General features: G+C 38.8%; 1 protein-coding gene across 1 annotated transcript in view; it reads right to left on the bottom strand.

Moving 5' to 3' along the window:
* Positions 1 to 319: 319 nt before the first annotated feature.
* Positions 320 to 18289, bottom strand: part of AACS (acetoacetyl-CoA synthetase) — a 74546-nt gene continuing 56576 nt past the window's right edge. The window contains exons 12-18 of the mRNA XM_075176872.1: positions 11506 to 11628; positions 9773 to 9886; positions 7417 to 7542; positions 6181 to 6250; positions 4947 to 5005; positions 3953 to 4155; positions 320 to 996 (exon numbers count right to left, since the gene is read on the bottom strand). Coding sequence (XP_075032973.1) covers positions 859 to 996; positions 3953 to 4155; positions 4947 to 5005; positions 6181 to 6250; positions 7417 to 7542; positions 9773 to 9886; positions 11506 to 11628 — 833 coding nt within the window. The 3' untranslated portion in view covers positions 320 to 858. The remainder of the gene's footprint in view (positions 997 to 3952; positions 4156 to 4946; positions 5006 to 6180; positions 6251 to 7416; positions 7543 to 9772; positions 9887 to 11505; positions 11629 to 18289) is intronic.

Below are 18289 nucleotides of genomic sequence, written 5' to 3' on the forward strand. Positions count from 1 at the left end.
GCTTGGAGATCCTAGGGGGGAGGAGACTCATATGGGTTCGTTTTCCATGCTACAGTATATAAAATACAAGACGATAGACCCATAGACATAGGGTGAGAAGACTGTATACATCAACACATGACGTCTGCATTAGCAATTTGGAAATCAAATAATTAAAAATTTGGAGGGATTTACAACTCCTTGTAATATAATGTTGTCTGTTGCCTTAAGTTAAGAAAGACTGCTACATTGTAAGCATGTGTGTGTAAATATATATATATATATATATATATATATATATATATAATGTAACATTTACTTTACAGTTATATAAAGGGTAACCAGAATAGGCACCTATTAATAAAGCACCTGCATAAATATTTATAGGCCATAGTAGAGGCTAACAGACAGGATCTATAAAGAAACTCATTCTCTGTAAAGAATACATATTTTCTATCTTCCAATGACATATTTATTATATTCATTATACGTGATAAAGTGCTATGTGTCTGAAGAAGGTGTGGGCAATGTAAGACAAGTCAGCCGTCACACCAAGTATAATCTGGAAGCAAAAGGCAGAAGATGATGGAAATTGTCATTTACTAGCTAGACAGTCAAAGGCTGCTTATACCTGGGTTTAAGGAAGATAACTGGCCTAATTTTACACAGGAGATATGGCTTAAACCCATGATTTTCAGGAAAGTGAGTAAGGTATTTGGTTCTGAAATGTTATTACCAAATGACTGAGAAGACAATTGGCTGAAGAATGTGTGTATAAATAGATATCCATATGCAAGACTGCGTCTGAGCCTTTAACATGTAGTCTATGTACATAATAGGCATGACTATGTGCGCAGAACACATACAGTCTCAAAGTGCTCAAAAATTCTGCAGCTCTGGAATACTGCGATAGAGATCCAGGGACTGGGGGTTGGAGAAAGCCCCGCGGTGTGCTACTTCTTTCCCTGCGATCATTTGTTTTACCGCAACTTCTACTTTCTTCCCACTAATAGTGTACTGTAAAAAAAAAAAAAAAAAGAGACACAGCATGAGATACACATACACAGAACACTCAATACAGTACTTGACTATTTACAATTTATGAGCTGCAGAAAATACTGTGCTTTACATACCCATTCCCAAATCTTTATTTTTAACAGTAGATAAAATCATTGAACATTAAATGGCTAAAAACAAGCCTTGATGATCAGGGGCAGGCTGGGCTGAGGGGCATTTACCCCGGGCCGGTCCCATAATGGCTCCCTTGGGCTGGGTCACCTGCATTTTTTTCCATTAAAATAGGCTACTGTCTCAAGTCTTGACCCCCAGGCTGAAATTTGCCAGCACTCCCCTGTTCATGATTAATAACTGTTTGATTTTGTGCACAACCCAATGTAATGTCAAAAATAATTACATTAAAGAGAAAGAAATTCATTTCACATCGAATGCATGTTAAATGAAGAAGCTTATTTCGAAGAGTAATTTTTTTTTTTTTAAGGCCACCAGCACCTCTGTTCTGAAACTGACAAGGCCATTTGAACTTGCTGACATATACAGCTGTAAGCTGTCACATCTTCAGAGACTTGAAAATACAACAGAAAAAACAGCCAAGTAAATGTGTCGGTGTCCACTTATCACTCAGCATATGTGTATGCTTTTACATCTACAAGTGGGATACACTGCATATACAGAGCTCCTTCTTAATAGCCAGGGTGGTGTTACAAAGAGGATGCATTTTAATGTACCTTTGTACAAAGACTATATCTGGTGGCAAGTGTTGGGGGTATTGTAAAGAGGGAGCAGCACATTTCAAAATGGACATTTTGTTACATTATCAAACTACCCAGTGCATAAACAGGAGCAGTGAAAGTTACCTAATCACAAACTAAAGCACCCTTGTTGAGTCAAAGTCTTAAATTCTGGCCATGAGTTACTCAGTTGTCTTAGACAAAGTAGACGAAGATACAGCAGATTTACACATACAGATATTCATAAATCTGCAGCTACGTTATTTTCTAGACCTCATTTTCACAAAACATAATGCATTTATATGAAATTAACCATCATTTTCTACCAATTATATTTTCCTGTAGACATTTGAAATTGGCTGTTATCTTTCCCTATTTAAAACAATATTGAAAACTACATTGAAAAAGCTCTCTTAAAAACCAATCTAGAAGAAAAGAAACACATTTAAGACACGCGCGTAATTAGATTTCAAATGAAAAATGGAAAAAGGCAGAATAAAGCTAAACATGTGAAAAAAAATTGAAAATTCACCTGGGACCTCCCAAAGTGAATAAAGTGAAATAGAAAGTTATGAAACAGGCAGAAATAAAGACATTTTCTATCCCACAGATACATTAGAGAAAGCTTAGGAATGCATCTCAGTCTCCGCTGTTCTCTGCCAAACTCATACTTCCTTACATTAAATCTAGTGAGGCAGCATTATGTTAAATCCTGTTTTTCAGATGCTTATGACTTATGGGAAAAAGACTCAGATCATGATGAAACTTGGCAGTTCTATAATCATTCAAGGTCACAATTCTTTGCCAAACTTTCATAATATTTTGCTCGGTAGTTTTTGATTCTCTTTTGAACATTTTAACACATACAAAGCCAGAGGACAGTGTGTAACAGGGAGAACAATACTTTACGCTTAGTGTATTATATACTAGAATAATATTAGCTACGAAATTGCAGTGTTGTTGTGTTCACATGCAACAGAATAGCTATGGCACAGAAGTGAAAAGCCAATACCTTGGGAAACTGGGTATTCTTATTCAAACACACGGTGGTGTTGCCGAAGATCTTCCCATGTGTGCTTCCCATTCATATGTTCTGGGAAGTACATCAACACCACCACTATCTACTTGAAATAGGAGAGGGATAGCAGAGCAGTGCTGGACTGTTAAGGTCTTTGGGGACCACAGTGGATCATGCGAACAGCACAACCCAGATGGGCAACATAGCTGCTCCACCCAATACTTAATATTGGTAGGAGTGCTCCTTTCAACAGTGAACAACCAAGGCAGTCTGATTCACAAGGCTCAACTACTGCTTATCATAGCATTTTACATAGTATTTTACCATTTTTCCCCTTAGGACATCAATGTGGCAACATGGAGCATTAACACAGACTGTTCTGTTATGGTGTGGACTTCTTGCTCATTGCCGAGTTTTACGAATCCTTAATATATTAAACTATTTTTAGTTTGCATACTCATATTGCACTGAGAGTATGCAGTCATAATGGGCAGCAATCAAAACAGCAGTGGGTGCAATGGTACATTTAAATCTTCCAATGCTTCTCTATAATGTACACACCCCTTGAATGATAGAGGGCCATAAAGAAGGTCCTTAAATTGATTATGTTTTCTGTCACTATGTTGAGAAGTGCATCTTGATGCACTAAAAAAAAAAGTATAGTTTAAAGAAGGCTTAGGCAAGGAGTTGGTTCCTAAGCTGTTCCTGAGTATGTTTTGCCAGCTTTGACCAGTCATGGTTGGATTATTTCCTCCCTGCTTAACCCTTGATCCAAAAGCCAGTGTTTCATCACACGTTCTTTGTTTGGAAATCTGTAGTACCATTTAAAATCGCATTATCATCTAAGCATGAGAACATATGCGTTCACCACTTTAAAATGGCTGCAAGTTGGGGGATATGAGTGGGAGAACCAATCAGAAGCTGCAATCTCTGTTTTCGGAGATACAGCCATGGTTTCCAGCCATAGAGCTCGTGGAAAATTAGGTGCAAGTATTAGCAACTGTGACTTCACGGAGAGGAAAGGGCAAATTAGTAATAGGTGGTTATGGAACTTTAATGTGTTTTTTTTATTATTTACCTTAAACAGTTAAACTCTCCTACACAGCACATAATCCATTATATTATTGCATATTACACTTTTCCACATATGCTTATTTTGCAACAAGTTATCTGCTAAATTATAGTTATGAATGAACTATATACATACGGGAATGTCTTTTGTTTCAAGGATCAAGGATGGCACATGTCTGGCAGACAGTGACACACGGATAGAATTCCTTATCCTTTTCACCAGATCGCTGCTAAAGGTGAATGTATTGTTCATTTTAAGAAACAGAATCACCCTTTCCTCGCCATCTTTGTTGTACTGAGGGACGCACAGGCTGTCTGAAACTTCCACAAACGATTCAACTGCAACAAGAAAGAGTTTATTCTATTAAAGATCCACCAAGTTGTACTGCTCTTCTGCTGCTGGGGCAACTTTTACATACTACAGTTGTATTACACACTATCTCTAGCAGAACAAACTCACTACTGCATTGATATGTAAAATTCTCACCACAGTCTTGTACAAAATGACATTTTTTTGTCAGCAATTATTTCTATTTTTCTTGGACAAAAATAAGAAAGATGTACAAACGATGTCTAATTCACCTTATGTGAAACAACCCCCCTTCCAATAAAACTTTGCCATGTTAATGCAAACAATTTCTCTATCCAATTAGCTTATTCTGTGCTACAACGTTCTTCCAAGTATCTATGTGAACTTTTCAATGCTTGGCATCCCAGCTACTTATAATGCAGTTGCAGCTCAATGAGGTTTTTCCAATAATAACTGTGTGACCTGATCTATCCTCTAAGCCCCAGTAATAAGCAGCAGTTAATGTCTGCTGGAGAAGCGTAAAAGGGAATTGGAGGGGAGCAGTGGGAGTCTAATCTGTATCTATTCAGGAAACGTAATAATGGCTTTGTTAGTATAGCCAGTCAGCAGCCGAATGTTGAAAATGTGTTTAATTAGCAAGTCCCAGAAGTGAAGTTCTGCATTACAAATCTTGGCTACACATTAGTCATTTCTTCCCACTTAAAATTCTGACAGTTTCTTATTTTACAATCACCTCTTTACATTAAGTAGAAAATGAACCTATTCATTGGTTGGAGGGCTTGTAGAAATATTCATATTATATAAATTACATAATCTTTACCTATATTGTAGATTTCCGAGCTTCCAAATCGTACCCCATTTGGATTCAGAGTTCCGTCACTGCAATGCAAATGGTGCTATTAACAGATTCATACAGTTGATAGATATAATTGTGCACTAATTATTACAGTTTATTGGTACATAACAAACTAAAAGTCAGATGTATGTTTAACATTAGAGGAAGAGGCGCTAGGAGGACATTGCAGGACAGGATATGTACCGTATTTCCCCATGTATATGACGCTCCACTGTATAAGACGCACCCATATAAATCATGTGAAAAAATTGAGGATAAACATTATCCTCAATTTTTTCACAGAGTAATTGTGCAGCATATACAGAGGAGAGACAACGCTATAGTCAATTCCGCCTTACCCTGTCAGATGATTTCTCTGTCTGGTAAAGTCTTCTTTCTTCTGTCAGTCTGATCCTGATGCTGGAAAGCCGCTTAAGGTCCTCTTCGCGATGACCAGATGTCCTTTCAGGACCTTGTCAAGGTCCTGATTGGAAAAACACCAAATGCAGAAACATCCGGTCATCGCGAAGAGGACCTTAAGCGACTTTCCAGCATCAGGATCAGACGGACAGAAGAAAGAAGACTTTACCGGACAGAGGAGTCATCTGACAGGGTAAGTGCTACTACCCCTGTATAAGACGCACCCAGTTTTTAGACCCAAAATTTTTGGGAAAAAGGTGCGTCTTATACATGGGGAAATACGGTACATTCTCTGGTGTCTCTCAATAGGTTTTTCTGACATGATGTACTGAGTTCATCATCAGAACGTTATTGCAAATATATATTTACAATTTTTGTAGATATTTTGTAGTTGTTACAGGCAGCACTTTAATTCTATAGACTTAGTAGTCCTTTTAATTGTCAAATACAGAACATGGGTTAGTGTGGGGTTTATAGGACACATTAAGTGTTTGTGTTGTAATTCCTTCGGGACAGTAGCAAGAGGTCACCTAGTCATTTTCATATCACTTTTAAAGTGTTCAGTACTATATTCAATGTGAATCAAGTGTGCGCTCCAGATGTTCTCTGTTTAAAATTTTTGTTCATTTTATTGGAAAAAACAAAAATGAAAAAGATAAGAAATATTAAGCTCCTGACCAGTTCTGCACTAAGCATGTGCCTAGTTTACAGGTGGCAAGTGATGAGGGTATTATAAAGTAATGGGAATATATTTTATAATTGGTCATCTCGCATTTTATATATCTTTAAAAGCACGCACCTTCGCCCCAGCATTATGATCCCTCCTGTTTTAGGATTTATTTTGCAGTAGTCTCCGTGAGCCCAGACACCTAAAAACACACAACAAAAGTTTGATTTAAAAAATCATGTTAACGGCTCACTATAACTATAGAGCCACTGAATTTGGACTCTGAATAAACATTATTGAAGAAGATGTCCAGCTATGCTAAAACATGTAAATGTAAACCCCAAATCACCAAACCTAACCAGCAGCGGTATTCACAGAGTAAGAATTTGAAAGCAGAGAAGAGTTGATATGTCCCACTAGTCTGCTCATTTTAGTGACTATCTTAAATAAAGGTGATTGAAATGTTCAGGTTCCTCTAGCTAGAAGATCTCACAACAGCTTTATGTCAGTATTCTGGCCTCTTATTATACAGTAGCTGTATGAGCTAGTAGACTGCTCCATGGATCTACCACCCTGTCACTGATTGGATGGCTGCTGCAGCCCAGTTTACAGGTACTGTAGCCAGCGCTACTTTCTTGCCAACTAACAGAAACCCTATTATGTCAGAACCACATCATAAGGTTTATTAATCATTAATCCAATATCTTGACCAGGCATCAGAGAGCACAGGGAAGGCTGTGTAAATAACACACACACCAGATACCACACTAGTTCTTTAAAAGACCACAAAACACTTTTATGTAAAGAGTTTATTTTTAATTTTTAGCTTTCCTTTAAACAATTTGACTGCTGGCTTACCAAGTCTACTTTGTTTTGTGCCCTTCTGAGCTACAGAATAAACTCTGTAATTATCAGTCTCTGCTCAGAGGGTCTTCCATTATATAGTTCATTCTTACATAATTTTTTTTCCTTTTTAACAGAAAACTAGGACATAGAGTATCCCTTCTACATACAGATCTTCCAATAGAGCCAAGTTTATAAGAGGACAAAGCACACTTGAAATGAGAAAATAACAAGTAGTCTATTGAATTTTCTTGCTGTGCTTTCAAAAGAGTATAATAATTAAAATGCTACTGGTCCTTTTTGTCAGGATAGGACTGTTTACAATCCTAATTATTCTTCTTCACTGTATCAATAGCTCACAGGCCAATATCTGTAGTACACCTCATTAAGTACATTGCAAGGTATTAAAAGGCTATTTTTCCCACTGACTGTTGGTCAAATACAACCACCCACTGCCACTATCTGGACTCTAATTACGGATGATAGCGTGTGTTTATTCATTAATGCTCCATCTTAATGTGGTACCTGGGAATTTGGAGAAATAGGCTTTCTGGTATTTGCTGCCATTTTCATCATTCCAGAAGTGCGTGGGCTGAGATGGTAACGGAATTAAACACACCAGCTCTCCGCTTTCCCCCCACACTGCCGTTCCTGGAAAATGGAGAGAACTATATAAGGGAATGTATGAACATTGATATACATAATTAGATGATAATATTAGCATTATGCTGTGCAGAATAAGAACGACATAGATTATCCACTTACACAAAATAAAAAAGTACATTGAGATCTGCCACTGGAAGAGGAGAGACACACTGCTGTGTAATGGTCTAGCTGAAGTGATAACTTTATTTCATATAACTTTTGATTGTCTGCCGAAGAACAACTCAAGATTGTTTTATTTATTCAGATTTTTTTTGTCTGCTATGTAAATGTGCATGGCATATGCGTATCTGATTCACAGATTGAAGGTTCTAAAGAAGACTGTTTAGTGTGACCCAATTAATTAAACATATTCACTGTAAACTTGGCATTAACACCTTTACAGGGGAGTGGAATGAATTGACACAACAAACGCGCAACTATTACACGGTGTGTTGCTATGTCAAAAAGAGACTCAATGAGGCAGAATATTAACCATTTGTGTGACACAGTTTGTAAAGATGTTTACCTGCTGAAAGGACCAGATAGTCCTTAAAGCTCTGTTCACAATGCAATAAATATTAGATTCCAGTAAAATAAATACAAATAACGTAATTTACTTAGAACAAAAATAACATTTACAAACATATTTAAGATTTGACATAAGTGAAACACATGTGCAAATGTTTGTCCCATCATGTACACATTTTTCTGTTTTTGTTATTATTATTCTCTTTTCTTTATATAGTGCCAAAGTATTACATACAATCCCAATATGTTATTTATTCACATCAGTTCTACAGGATTTTACAACAACAGAATGCCACACACTTCCTTTATTCCATATTATCTTAAAGTCACACTTTTATTTTTACATAAAAATGATTGGTACAAGTGACTAAAACATCTTTTTAGTTTGCATTATTTAATTACCCATTTTCTGTAGTAATGATTACTCTTAACAGTCACACAATTCAAGCAACAAATGAAACGCTCTCGCTGGTAGGTGGGTTTTCCTAGGAGTGCAGCAGCAATGAATGGGCCTTATGTTACGTCTCAAAACTATAACTCCTGATTACATTGAATGCTTTCTGAAAGACTTTTACTGATGACTTTTCATCATCGATGGTTTTCTTTTTGCCATCACTTTATAAAGTGCAGATTTGTGAATTGCCAGGCTATTGTTGTCCCATGTCTGCAATGAAAGGCTGCTATTCTGTCAGAGTTCTCATACTTCTCTAACAAACGTCCTTCTCGCACAGATGCCCAAATTCACAGTTGTGTCATATTATCTCAATTTCTTTATGTTGGAATTAACATTGTTCCAAGAGATATTAAAACTTTTATTTTAAAAAACATATAACTTGTTCCATAATTTATTTTATGCATTGCATGCAACTTCTAAAACAATCCTAAGCTAGTGAGCCACATGCAGAAAACAGTATTGTCTGTAGGCTGCATTAGTTTGAAAATCTATGTACAAAGTAAACATTAGTAATAGAGTCTCCATGACTTGTTTTGGAGTTATAAGCAGCTATATACTAGGGAATTTTGTATTCCTTCACCAATTAGCTTTCAATTATTCATCCTTGATCAGTAACCTCATTTTAATCAGTTGAAAGTGCTTTACAAAGAGTATATATTAAATTAAATAAGTTAGGAAATGAGGTTTAGGATTATCGGCTTGAGTGCCAGGATGGGTGGCTGTCAAAACCCTACACTGTGCCATACATTAAGACTCCCTTATACAGTACAATGAACATGCGATCTGTCCTGACCATACTGACTGCATGCACAGTGCAACAGACAGCAGATCGGTGATCTATACACCACTGCATATTTGCCACTCACAATACAGCTCAAGCTAAAGCACAATATGCAAGGAATGCCTTGTGCGGCATTACCAAAGCGTATTGCTGTTGATATTTGAACGATACCTAAAGGGCACTTAAAAGTTCCGTGTAGTGAAGGTAAGATAATTTTACACCAATTGTGCCAATATAAACTTAAATGTTCCTTGTAAAACACAAACCCATTAACCACTTTGACCGTGTGATATATTTAAGGGAGTGAGGGTCAGATGCACTTCCCAGATACTGTGATGCTGCCACTAAGGGAACCAAAGGATTGGCGGAGGGAGGTCCCTACCTTCCAAAAGGTATACAAAGAGAACGATATGGTTCCTTAGACTGTGTAAGGGCATTTGGAGAGCTGCAGTTTTAGAATACAAAATAATTACCTTCCTCATTCCAAGCTTCCATCCCCATTGCAAGGTTCCTGGCCTGAATTTCCCCTCTGTATACTGGAATGGAGACATTTTGTCCCATGAAACAAGCTATAATATCTGTGCCACCTAGAAGGTGAAAAAAACTATTGTTTAGTTGGCAAGTATAAAAGTACATTGAAGAGTATGGATACACAAGGCCAAATCAGATTCTATACTACTATCAGCGAGAGGCTCAGAAGCACCTAAACCAGACGGGTGTCACATGATCAGCGTACATTCCCTCATGTCACCACCTCTTCAGCTGCTGTTGGACCTCCCATGAGAATAATAATGTTAATATGTCTGTGGTATCCATCTTTTCAGGGTAAAATAGATCTACAGCAAGTATAGTTTAAATGTAAAGGCACATATAATTATATATGCATGTCTTAACATTTACATTATTCATTGTTCTTGCATCAGTTTACCTAGGTTGTAAAAAAAAATGTTTGCAACTCTAGTCATTTTTTGTGTGCTTTTCTCCACCCAATATCCTCCTGTGTATCTGTTAGAGAGTGGAAGGACAAAAAGGGAGGCACTCACCAACGCTAAAGTGCTAATAGTCTATATAGAGAGGTAGCATAAAAAATGTCTATTATATGGATTGCCTTGTATGAACACTAAATGTTTAGTGCTTTTAAAGTCCATTACGGAAATAAAGATGGGAAATCACAAATTGACACAAAATAATATAATTTAGCTCTGTCCTCTACACTTAATAAGTAGTGTAGAAGACTTTATGTCAATAGTAGTAGATTGAGGGGCAGTGAAGCTCAACAACGTTACTGCTAATAGAAGTACATTTTAACTTTTAGTATGTACCATGGACGAAGTTCCCATATAGGATCTTTTATTAACAATACTTGGGATGCGGATTTCTAAAGAAGGGGACATTCCGAAAATGACCTCTATGTTTCCTTACACTGCTCCTAGCACTCTTTCTATATTAAAAATAGTATAGCAGAGCTCCTTATAGAAACTGTAAAAAAAAAAATTGTAAGCATGACTGTGTGCACGACCCAACAGCAGTAACTATTCTTTGTCCCTTTTCTGGTTGCAAAACCATATTCCATTTATCTGTTTGCTTTTCAATTAACTTTGTACAAGAGTTTACTACTACCACCCACAGAATATAATGGTGTTATGTTAAAATAAAAAAAAACACAAAAAAAACAACAACATAATAATACAAATAGAACAGGCCAATGCAGATATTCCTGAATGGATTTTCACTGCATTAGGCAATTTGAGCCCACTCATGCGGTGATTTTACCCTCCAAATCTGCAGCATGCATAGGCAAGTTATTAATTTGTTTAGCTTAATAATTGGTACCTGAAGTTAAGACAAAAAAGCTATGTAAAAATATAAATCAGCATCAAGTAATCTAGCAAGCAAACAAGGCAATTAACAGAGCAACTCTACGATGCAACAGTCACATAAAGTATTTTTGTAGATGACCACAACAAATATAACTGCAGAATTAATATGTGGAAAAGGGGACAAAAAGTAAAGAACTTACATATGCCCCGATTGTAAACATTAACAGAATTTATAATAAGATATAGCTTTTACATGCCTTAAAAAGACTAAAAATAACCAATGAAACATTTAAAACACAGAAAAAGACTAATATGTATTTCTTTGGCTGTGTAAAATTTATATTTGTACACAGAAATCCCTGCCCGTATAGACTGGATATCCATACCTGAGATGGACCCCAGCAAGACATTCTTTTTTATATGTTCATACACATAGTCATAGCTTTGTGGCTTTAGGGGTGACCCAGTTGAAAGAATTGTATGAAGTGTTTTCAAACTGTTCGTTTCACCTGTGAAAAAGTAAAAAAAAAATAAAAAAATCATCATCAGCTATTTATATAGGACCACTAATTCCGCAGCGCTGTACAGAGAACTCACTGACATCAGTCCCTGCCCCATTGGAGCTTACAGTCTAAATTCCATAATATACACAGAGACAGACTAGCAGCCAATTAACCTACTAATATGTTTTTGTAGTGTGGGAGGAAACCATAACACCCAGATTAAACCCACGAAAAACACGGGAGAACATACAAATTCCACACAGATAAGGACATGGTCGGGAATCAAGCTCAAGAGCCCAGTGTTGTGAGGCAAAAGTGCTAACCACTAAGCCACCATGCTGCCCACTAGACTGACATCAGGAGCTGAAGATTCAGTATTTAAAATTTGAATAGAATTGGTTTATCTGAACATATACACATGATGGAGGAAAGACGGCCTACTAAAAGTAGCGGTTCAGTACCAACTGCCGGCACTTCTGAGCTGTGGTAAAAATTGCTGTCGTAAAAAAACCTCTGGATTCCTTCTAAATCGGAAAGCCCTCCAAAATATGACATTTACACCCTTTATAGCTCATTAAAATAATCCATTCCCCAAAATAAAATCTAGATTTTGCATTTGTGTTGGAAACCATCTTCACAAAATTTGCTCATCCAGCAATCAGTGCCATTTTGTCATGCTAATATGACTTCGTAGAAAGAGGCACAACTGTAGAAAAACAAAATTAGGAGGAAGTACTTTAATATTGTGCGCACATATTTGCAGTGTTTGTACATGAACGCTAGTGTGTTTGAATTTGTGGCAGGGGTTTGTTTTTTAAATATACACTTGTATATAAAAGGAATTCTTTAAGAATTTGCAATTTTAACACAATATTGATTTATCAGAGATTTTTCCCTGAAATGACCATCAATCACAGCAACATCTTAGGAGGCCATAATTTTTTCTAGTAAGGCATTCAACTGACACTCGATTTTTCTAAAAAGAAAACAAAACAAAAAAAGGAGGGTTTTTGTATTCGCCATTAAATCCACTTCTCTCAATCCATTTGGGGGACACTGGTTACCACGGTGTATAGAGGGTGCAGTGCTGTAAGGCACCAAAAAAAAACTGTCTGGCCTGCTCCCTCCCCTCTATGCTCCTGTGTGGAGGTCCATTCGTTTTTTAAATTAACAAACCCCTAAGGATAGGACTAAAGTAACACTCAAACAAGAACCACACAACCAAAACCAACAGAACAGAAGGGTGGGAGCACAGAGTTTCCCAAATGGATTCAGAGGAACGGATATTACAGCGAGTACAAAAATCCTTTTTCCTCATTTATTTCCATTTCAGGGAAACTGCTTACCATGGGGACATTCCAAAGCTGCCCCTGGGGATGGGTACACTCAGACACTGTTGCACACAAAACCTTTTGGCCAAAGCTGGAGTCTTTGGAACCTGTAGAACTTGATGAAAATGTGGACACAAGGCCAGGTAGCTGCCTGACACAATTGTTCGACTGAGGCTCCATGCCGCGCAGCACCAGAGGCACTCACTGATCTGGTAGAGTGAGTGGTAATCTCGTGAGGAACTGGAGATCCCTCAAAAAAATTAGCCTGACAGATGGTAGCCTTGATCCACCTGGCAACTGTCTGTTTCGTTGCCGGCTATCCTCGTTTGTGTGCATCATACAGATCCAGGAGACTATCAGTTTTACATAAGGAGGCCGAGCAGTCCACATAGATCTGCAAGGTCCTAACTAAATCCAATAGGAGAAAAGAGTTTCTGCTCCTGGATTGCAAATCCTGGCCCATTGCAGGGATAACAATATCCTGATTGACATGAAAATTTGACACCACCTTGGGCTGAAAAAACACCCTAGCGTGCAGAACAGATCTGTCACAGTGAAAAACGGCCCCTGACATAGAAGATCTTCTCTGAGAGGAAGCCTCCATGGTGGTTCTGCTGCAATGCTGAGAAGATCGGCATGACCTTCTTGGCCAGTCTGGTGCTACCAGAATTACTGGCACCTTCTCCCTCTTGGCCTTTTTCAGCATCTGAGGTAACATGGGAATTGGAGGGAAAAGATTCACTAGCTAATATCGCCAAGGAACTGTCATGGCATCCACTTGGAAGGCAAATGGATCCGTGATTTTGGAACAATACTGAGCCATTTTGTGGTTCAACCGAAAAGGCCATCCAGCGTTTCCGCTGTCAACTGGAGGTGTCCCTAAGAAGTTCAAAATGTAACCTCTGACCACTATACTCCTTATCCAGGCGACTGGAGAGGAACAGATCCATTGTTCCCAAAAGAGCAGTACAGTCATGGGCAAAAGTTTTGAGAATGACACAAGTATTGGTTTTCACAAAGTTTGCTGCTTCAGTGCTTTTAGACCTTTTTGTCAGATGTTTCTATGGTATACTGATGTAAAATTACAAGCATTTCATAAGTGTCAAAGCCTTTTATTGACAATTACATGAAGTTGATGCAAAGAGTCAATATTTGCAGTGTTGACTCTTCTTTTTGAAGACCTCTACACCGGGCCATCCTCCAAAAGTCTTCACCTTACTGTGCGTGCAGATGCACTCACACCTGCTTACTGCCATTCATGAGCAAGCTCTGCACTGGTGGTGCCCCGATCCTGCAGCTGAATCAATTTTAGGAGACAGTCCTGGCGCTTGCTAAACGGTCTTGGGCGCCCTGAAGCCTTCTTCACAACTATTGAACCTCTCTACTTGAAGTTCTTGATGATCCGATAAATGGTTGATTTAGGTGCAATCTTACTAGCAGCAATATCCTTGCCTGTGAAGCCCTTTTTGTGCAAAGCAATGATGACTGCATGTGTTTCCTTGCAGATAACCATGGTTAACAGAGAAAGAACAATGGTTTGAAGCACCATCCTCCTTTTAAAGCTTCCAGTCTGTTATTCTAACTCAATCAGCATTACAGAGTGATCTCCAGCCTTGTCCTCGTAACGAGAGAATCATTGACCAGATGTCAACTGGTCCTTTTGTGGCATCGCTGAAATGCAGTGGAAATGTTGTTTTTGGGATAAATTTCATTGTCATGGCAAAGAGGGACTTTGAAATTAATTGCAATTCATCTGATCACTCTTCATGACATTCTGGAGTAAATGCAAACTGCCATCATAAAAACTGAGGCAGCAGACTTTGTGAAAAATAATATTTGTGTCATTCTCAAAACTTTTGGCCATGACTGTAGATGGGCCCCCACCACAGAGCTTCTGGGCAGGGGGAGAGGGAAATCACGTAGCCTGTTTGTCAGCCAGCTTGGGTCCAGGACGTCTGACTTGCGTGGCTTGTTGGAAGAAAAAAAGTGCTAACCACTAAGCCACCATGCTGCCCACTAGACTGACATCAGGAGCTGAAGATTCAGTATTTAAAATTTGAATAGAATTGGTTTATCTGAACATATACACATGATGGAGGAAAGACGGCCTACTAAAAGTAGCGGTTCAGTACCAACTGCCGGCACTTCTGAGCTGTGGTAAAAATTGCTGTCGTAAAAAAACCTCTGGATTCCTTCTAAATCGGAAAGCCCTCCAAAATATGACATTTACACCCTTTATAGCTCATTAAAATAATCCATTCCCCAAAATAAAATCTAGATTTTGCATTTGTGTTGGAAACCATCTTCACAAAATTTGCTCATCCAGCAATCAGTGCCATTTTGTCATGCTAATATGACTTCGTAGAAAGAGGCACAACTGTAGAAAAACAAAATTAGGAGGAAGTACTTTAATATTGTGCGCACATATTTGCAGTGTTTGTACATGAACGCTAGTGTGTTTGAATTTGTGGCAGGGGTTTGTTTTTTAAATATACACTTGTATATAAAAGGAATTCTTTAAGAATTTGCAATTTTAACACAATATTGATTTATCAGAGATTTTTCCCTGAAATGACCATCAATCACAGCAACATCTTAGGAGGCCATAATTTTTTCTAGTAAGGCATTCAACTGACACTCGATTTTTCTAAAAAGAAAACAAAACAAAAAAAGGAGGGTTTTTGTATTCGCCATTAAATCCACTTCTCTCAATCCATTTGGGGGACACTGGTTACCACGGTGTATAGAGGGTGCAGTGCTGTAAGGCACCAAAAAAAAACTGTCTGGCCTGCTCCCTCCCCTCTATGCTCCTGTGTGGAGGTCCATTCGTTTTTTAAATTAACAAACCCCTAAGGATAGGACTAAAGTAACACTCAAACAAGAACCACACAACCAAAACCAACAGAACAGAAGGGTGGGAGCACAGAGTTTCCCAAATGGATTCAGAGGAACGGATATTACAGCGAGTACAAAAATCCTTTTTCCTCATTTATTTCCATTTCAGGGAAACTGCTTACCATGGGGACATTCCAAAGCTGCCCCTGGGGATGGGTACACTCAGACACTGTTGCACACAAAACCTTTTGGCCAAAGCTGGAGTCTTTGGAACCTGTAGAACTTGATGAAAATGTGGACACAAGGCCAGGTAGCTGCCTGACACAATTGTTCGACTGAGGCTCCATGCCGCGCAGCACCAGAGGCACTCACTGATCTGGTAGAGTGAGTGGTAATCTCGTGAGGAACTGGAGATCCCTCAAAAAAATTAGCCTGACAGATGGTAGCCTTGATCCACCTGGCAACTGTCTGTTTCGTTGCCGGCTATCCTCGTTTGTGTGCATCATACAGATCCAGGAGACTATCAGTTTTACATAAGGAGGCCGAGCAGTCCACATAGATCCGCAAGGTCCTAACTAAATCCAATAGGAGAAAAGAGTTTCTGCTCCTGGATTGCAAATCCTGGCCCATTGCAGGGATAACAATATCCTGATTGACATGAAAATTTGACACCACCTTGGGCTGAAAAAACACCCTAGCGTGCAGAACAGATCTGTCACAGTGAAAAACGGCCCCTGACATAGAAGATCTTCTCTGAGAGGAAGCCTCCATGGTGGTTCTGCTGCAATGCTGAGAAGATCGGCATGACCTTCTTGGCCAGTCTGGTGCTACCAGAATTACTGGCACCTTCTCCCTCTTGGCCTTTTTCAGCATCTGAGGTAACATGGGAATTGGAGGGAAAAGATTCACTAGCTAATATCGCCAAGGAACTGTCATGGCATCCACTTGGAAGGCAAATGGATCCGTGATTTTGGAACAATACTGAGCCATTTTGTGGTTCAACCGAAAAGGCCATCCAGCGTTTCCGCTGTCAACTGGAGGTGTCCCTAAGAAGTTCAAAATGTAACCTCTGACCACTATACTCCTTATCCAGGCGACTGGAGAGGAACAGATCCATTGTTCCCAAAAGAGCAGTACAGTCATGGGCAAAAGTTTTGAGAATGACACAAGTATTGGTTTTCACAAAGTTTGCTGCTTCAGTGCTTTTAGACCTTTTTGTCAGATGTTTCTATGGTATACTGATGTAAAATTACAAGCATTTCATAAGTGTCAAAGCCTTTTATTGACAATTACATGAAGTTGATGCAAAGAGTCAATATTTGCAGTGTTGACTCTTCTTTTTGAAGACCTCTACACCGGGCCATCCTCCAAAAGTCTTCACCTTACTGTGCGTGCAGATGCACTCACACCTGCTTACTGCCATTCATGAGCAAGCTCTGCACTGGTGGTGCCCCGATCCTGCAGCTGAATCAATTTTAGGAGACAGTCCTGGCGCTTGCTAAACGGTCTTGGGCGCCCTGAAGCCTTCTTCACAACTATTGAACCTCTCTACTTGAAGTTCTTGATGATCCGATAAATGGTTGATTTAGGTGCAATCTTACTAGCAGCAATATCCTTGCCTGTGAAGCCCTTTTTGTGCAAAGCAATGATGACTGCATGTGTTTCCTTGCAGATAACCATGGTTAACAGAGAAAGAACAATGGTTTGAAGCACCATCCTCCTTTTAAAGCTTCCAGTCTGTTATTCTAACTCAATCAGCATTACAGAGTGATCTCCAGCCTTGTCCTCGTAACGAGAGAATCATTGACCAGATGTCAACTGGTCCTTTTGTGGCATCGCTGAAATGCAGTGGAAATGTTGTTTTTGGGATAAATTTCATTGTCATGGCAAAGAGGGACTTTGAAATTAATTGCAATTCATCTGATCACTCTTCATGACATTCTGGAGTAAATGCAAACTGCCATCATAAAAACTGAGGCAGCAGACTTTGTGAAAAATAATATTTGTGTCATTCTCAAAACTTTTGGCCATGACTGTAGATGGGCCCCCACCACAGAGCTTCTGGGCAGGGGGAGAGGGAAATCACGTAGCCTGTTTGTCAGCCAGCTTGGGTCCAGGACGTCTGACTTGCGTGGCTTGTTGGAAGATGAAGTCTCCAACAGCTTCTCCATGGAGGACGACACCTTAACCAGCCCTAAAACCTGCATTTCCAAGTTTTATGGCTGTGAGAGAAGTATCAAGTATTAAAGCCTGCCTGTTTCGTTGTTCAGTGCGACCGATGCAGAATAAGTTGTCTGGTGTCTAGAGTCCTTGTAATAACTTATTACTTGCAATAAAAGTGCTATATAATGCTAATTGAATTCAGTTATCCACCCCATATATTCAGGGAGAGTACGAGACACAATATAAGTAAAAGAGGTCAGCACTCCATGTGTAAAACAGAAGGTGTGAAAGAAGTCAGCACCAAAAATATAAAATAATAGAGAGAACAAAGACAGCAA

The sequence above is a fragment of the Mixophyes fleayi genome, chromosome 1 (assembly GCF_038048845.1).
Source record: "Mixophyes fleayi isolate aMixFle1 chromosome 1, aMixFle1.hap1, whole genome shotgun sequence".
Lineage (NCBI taxonomy): Eukaryota > Metazoa > Chordata > Amphibia > Anura > Limnodynastidae > Mixophyes > Mixophyes fleayi.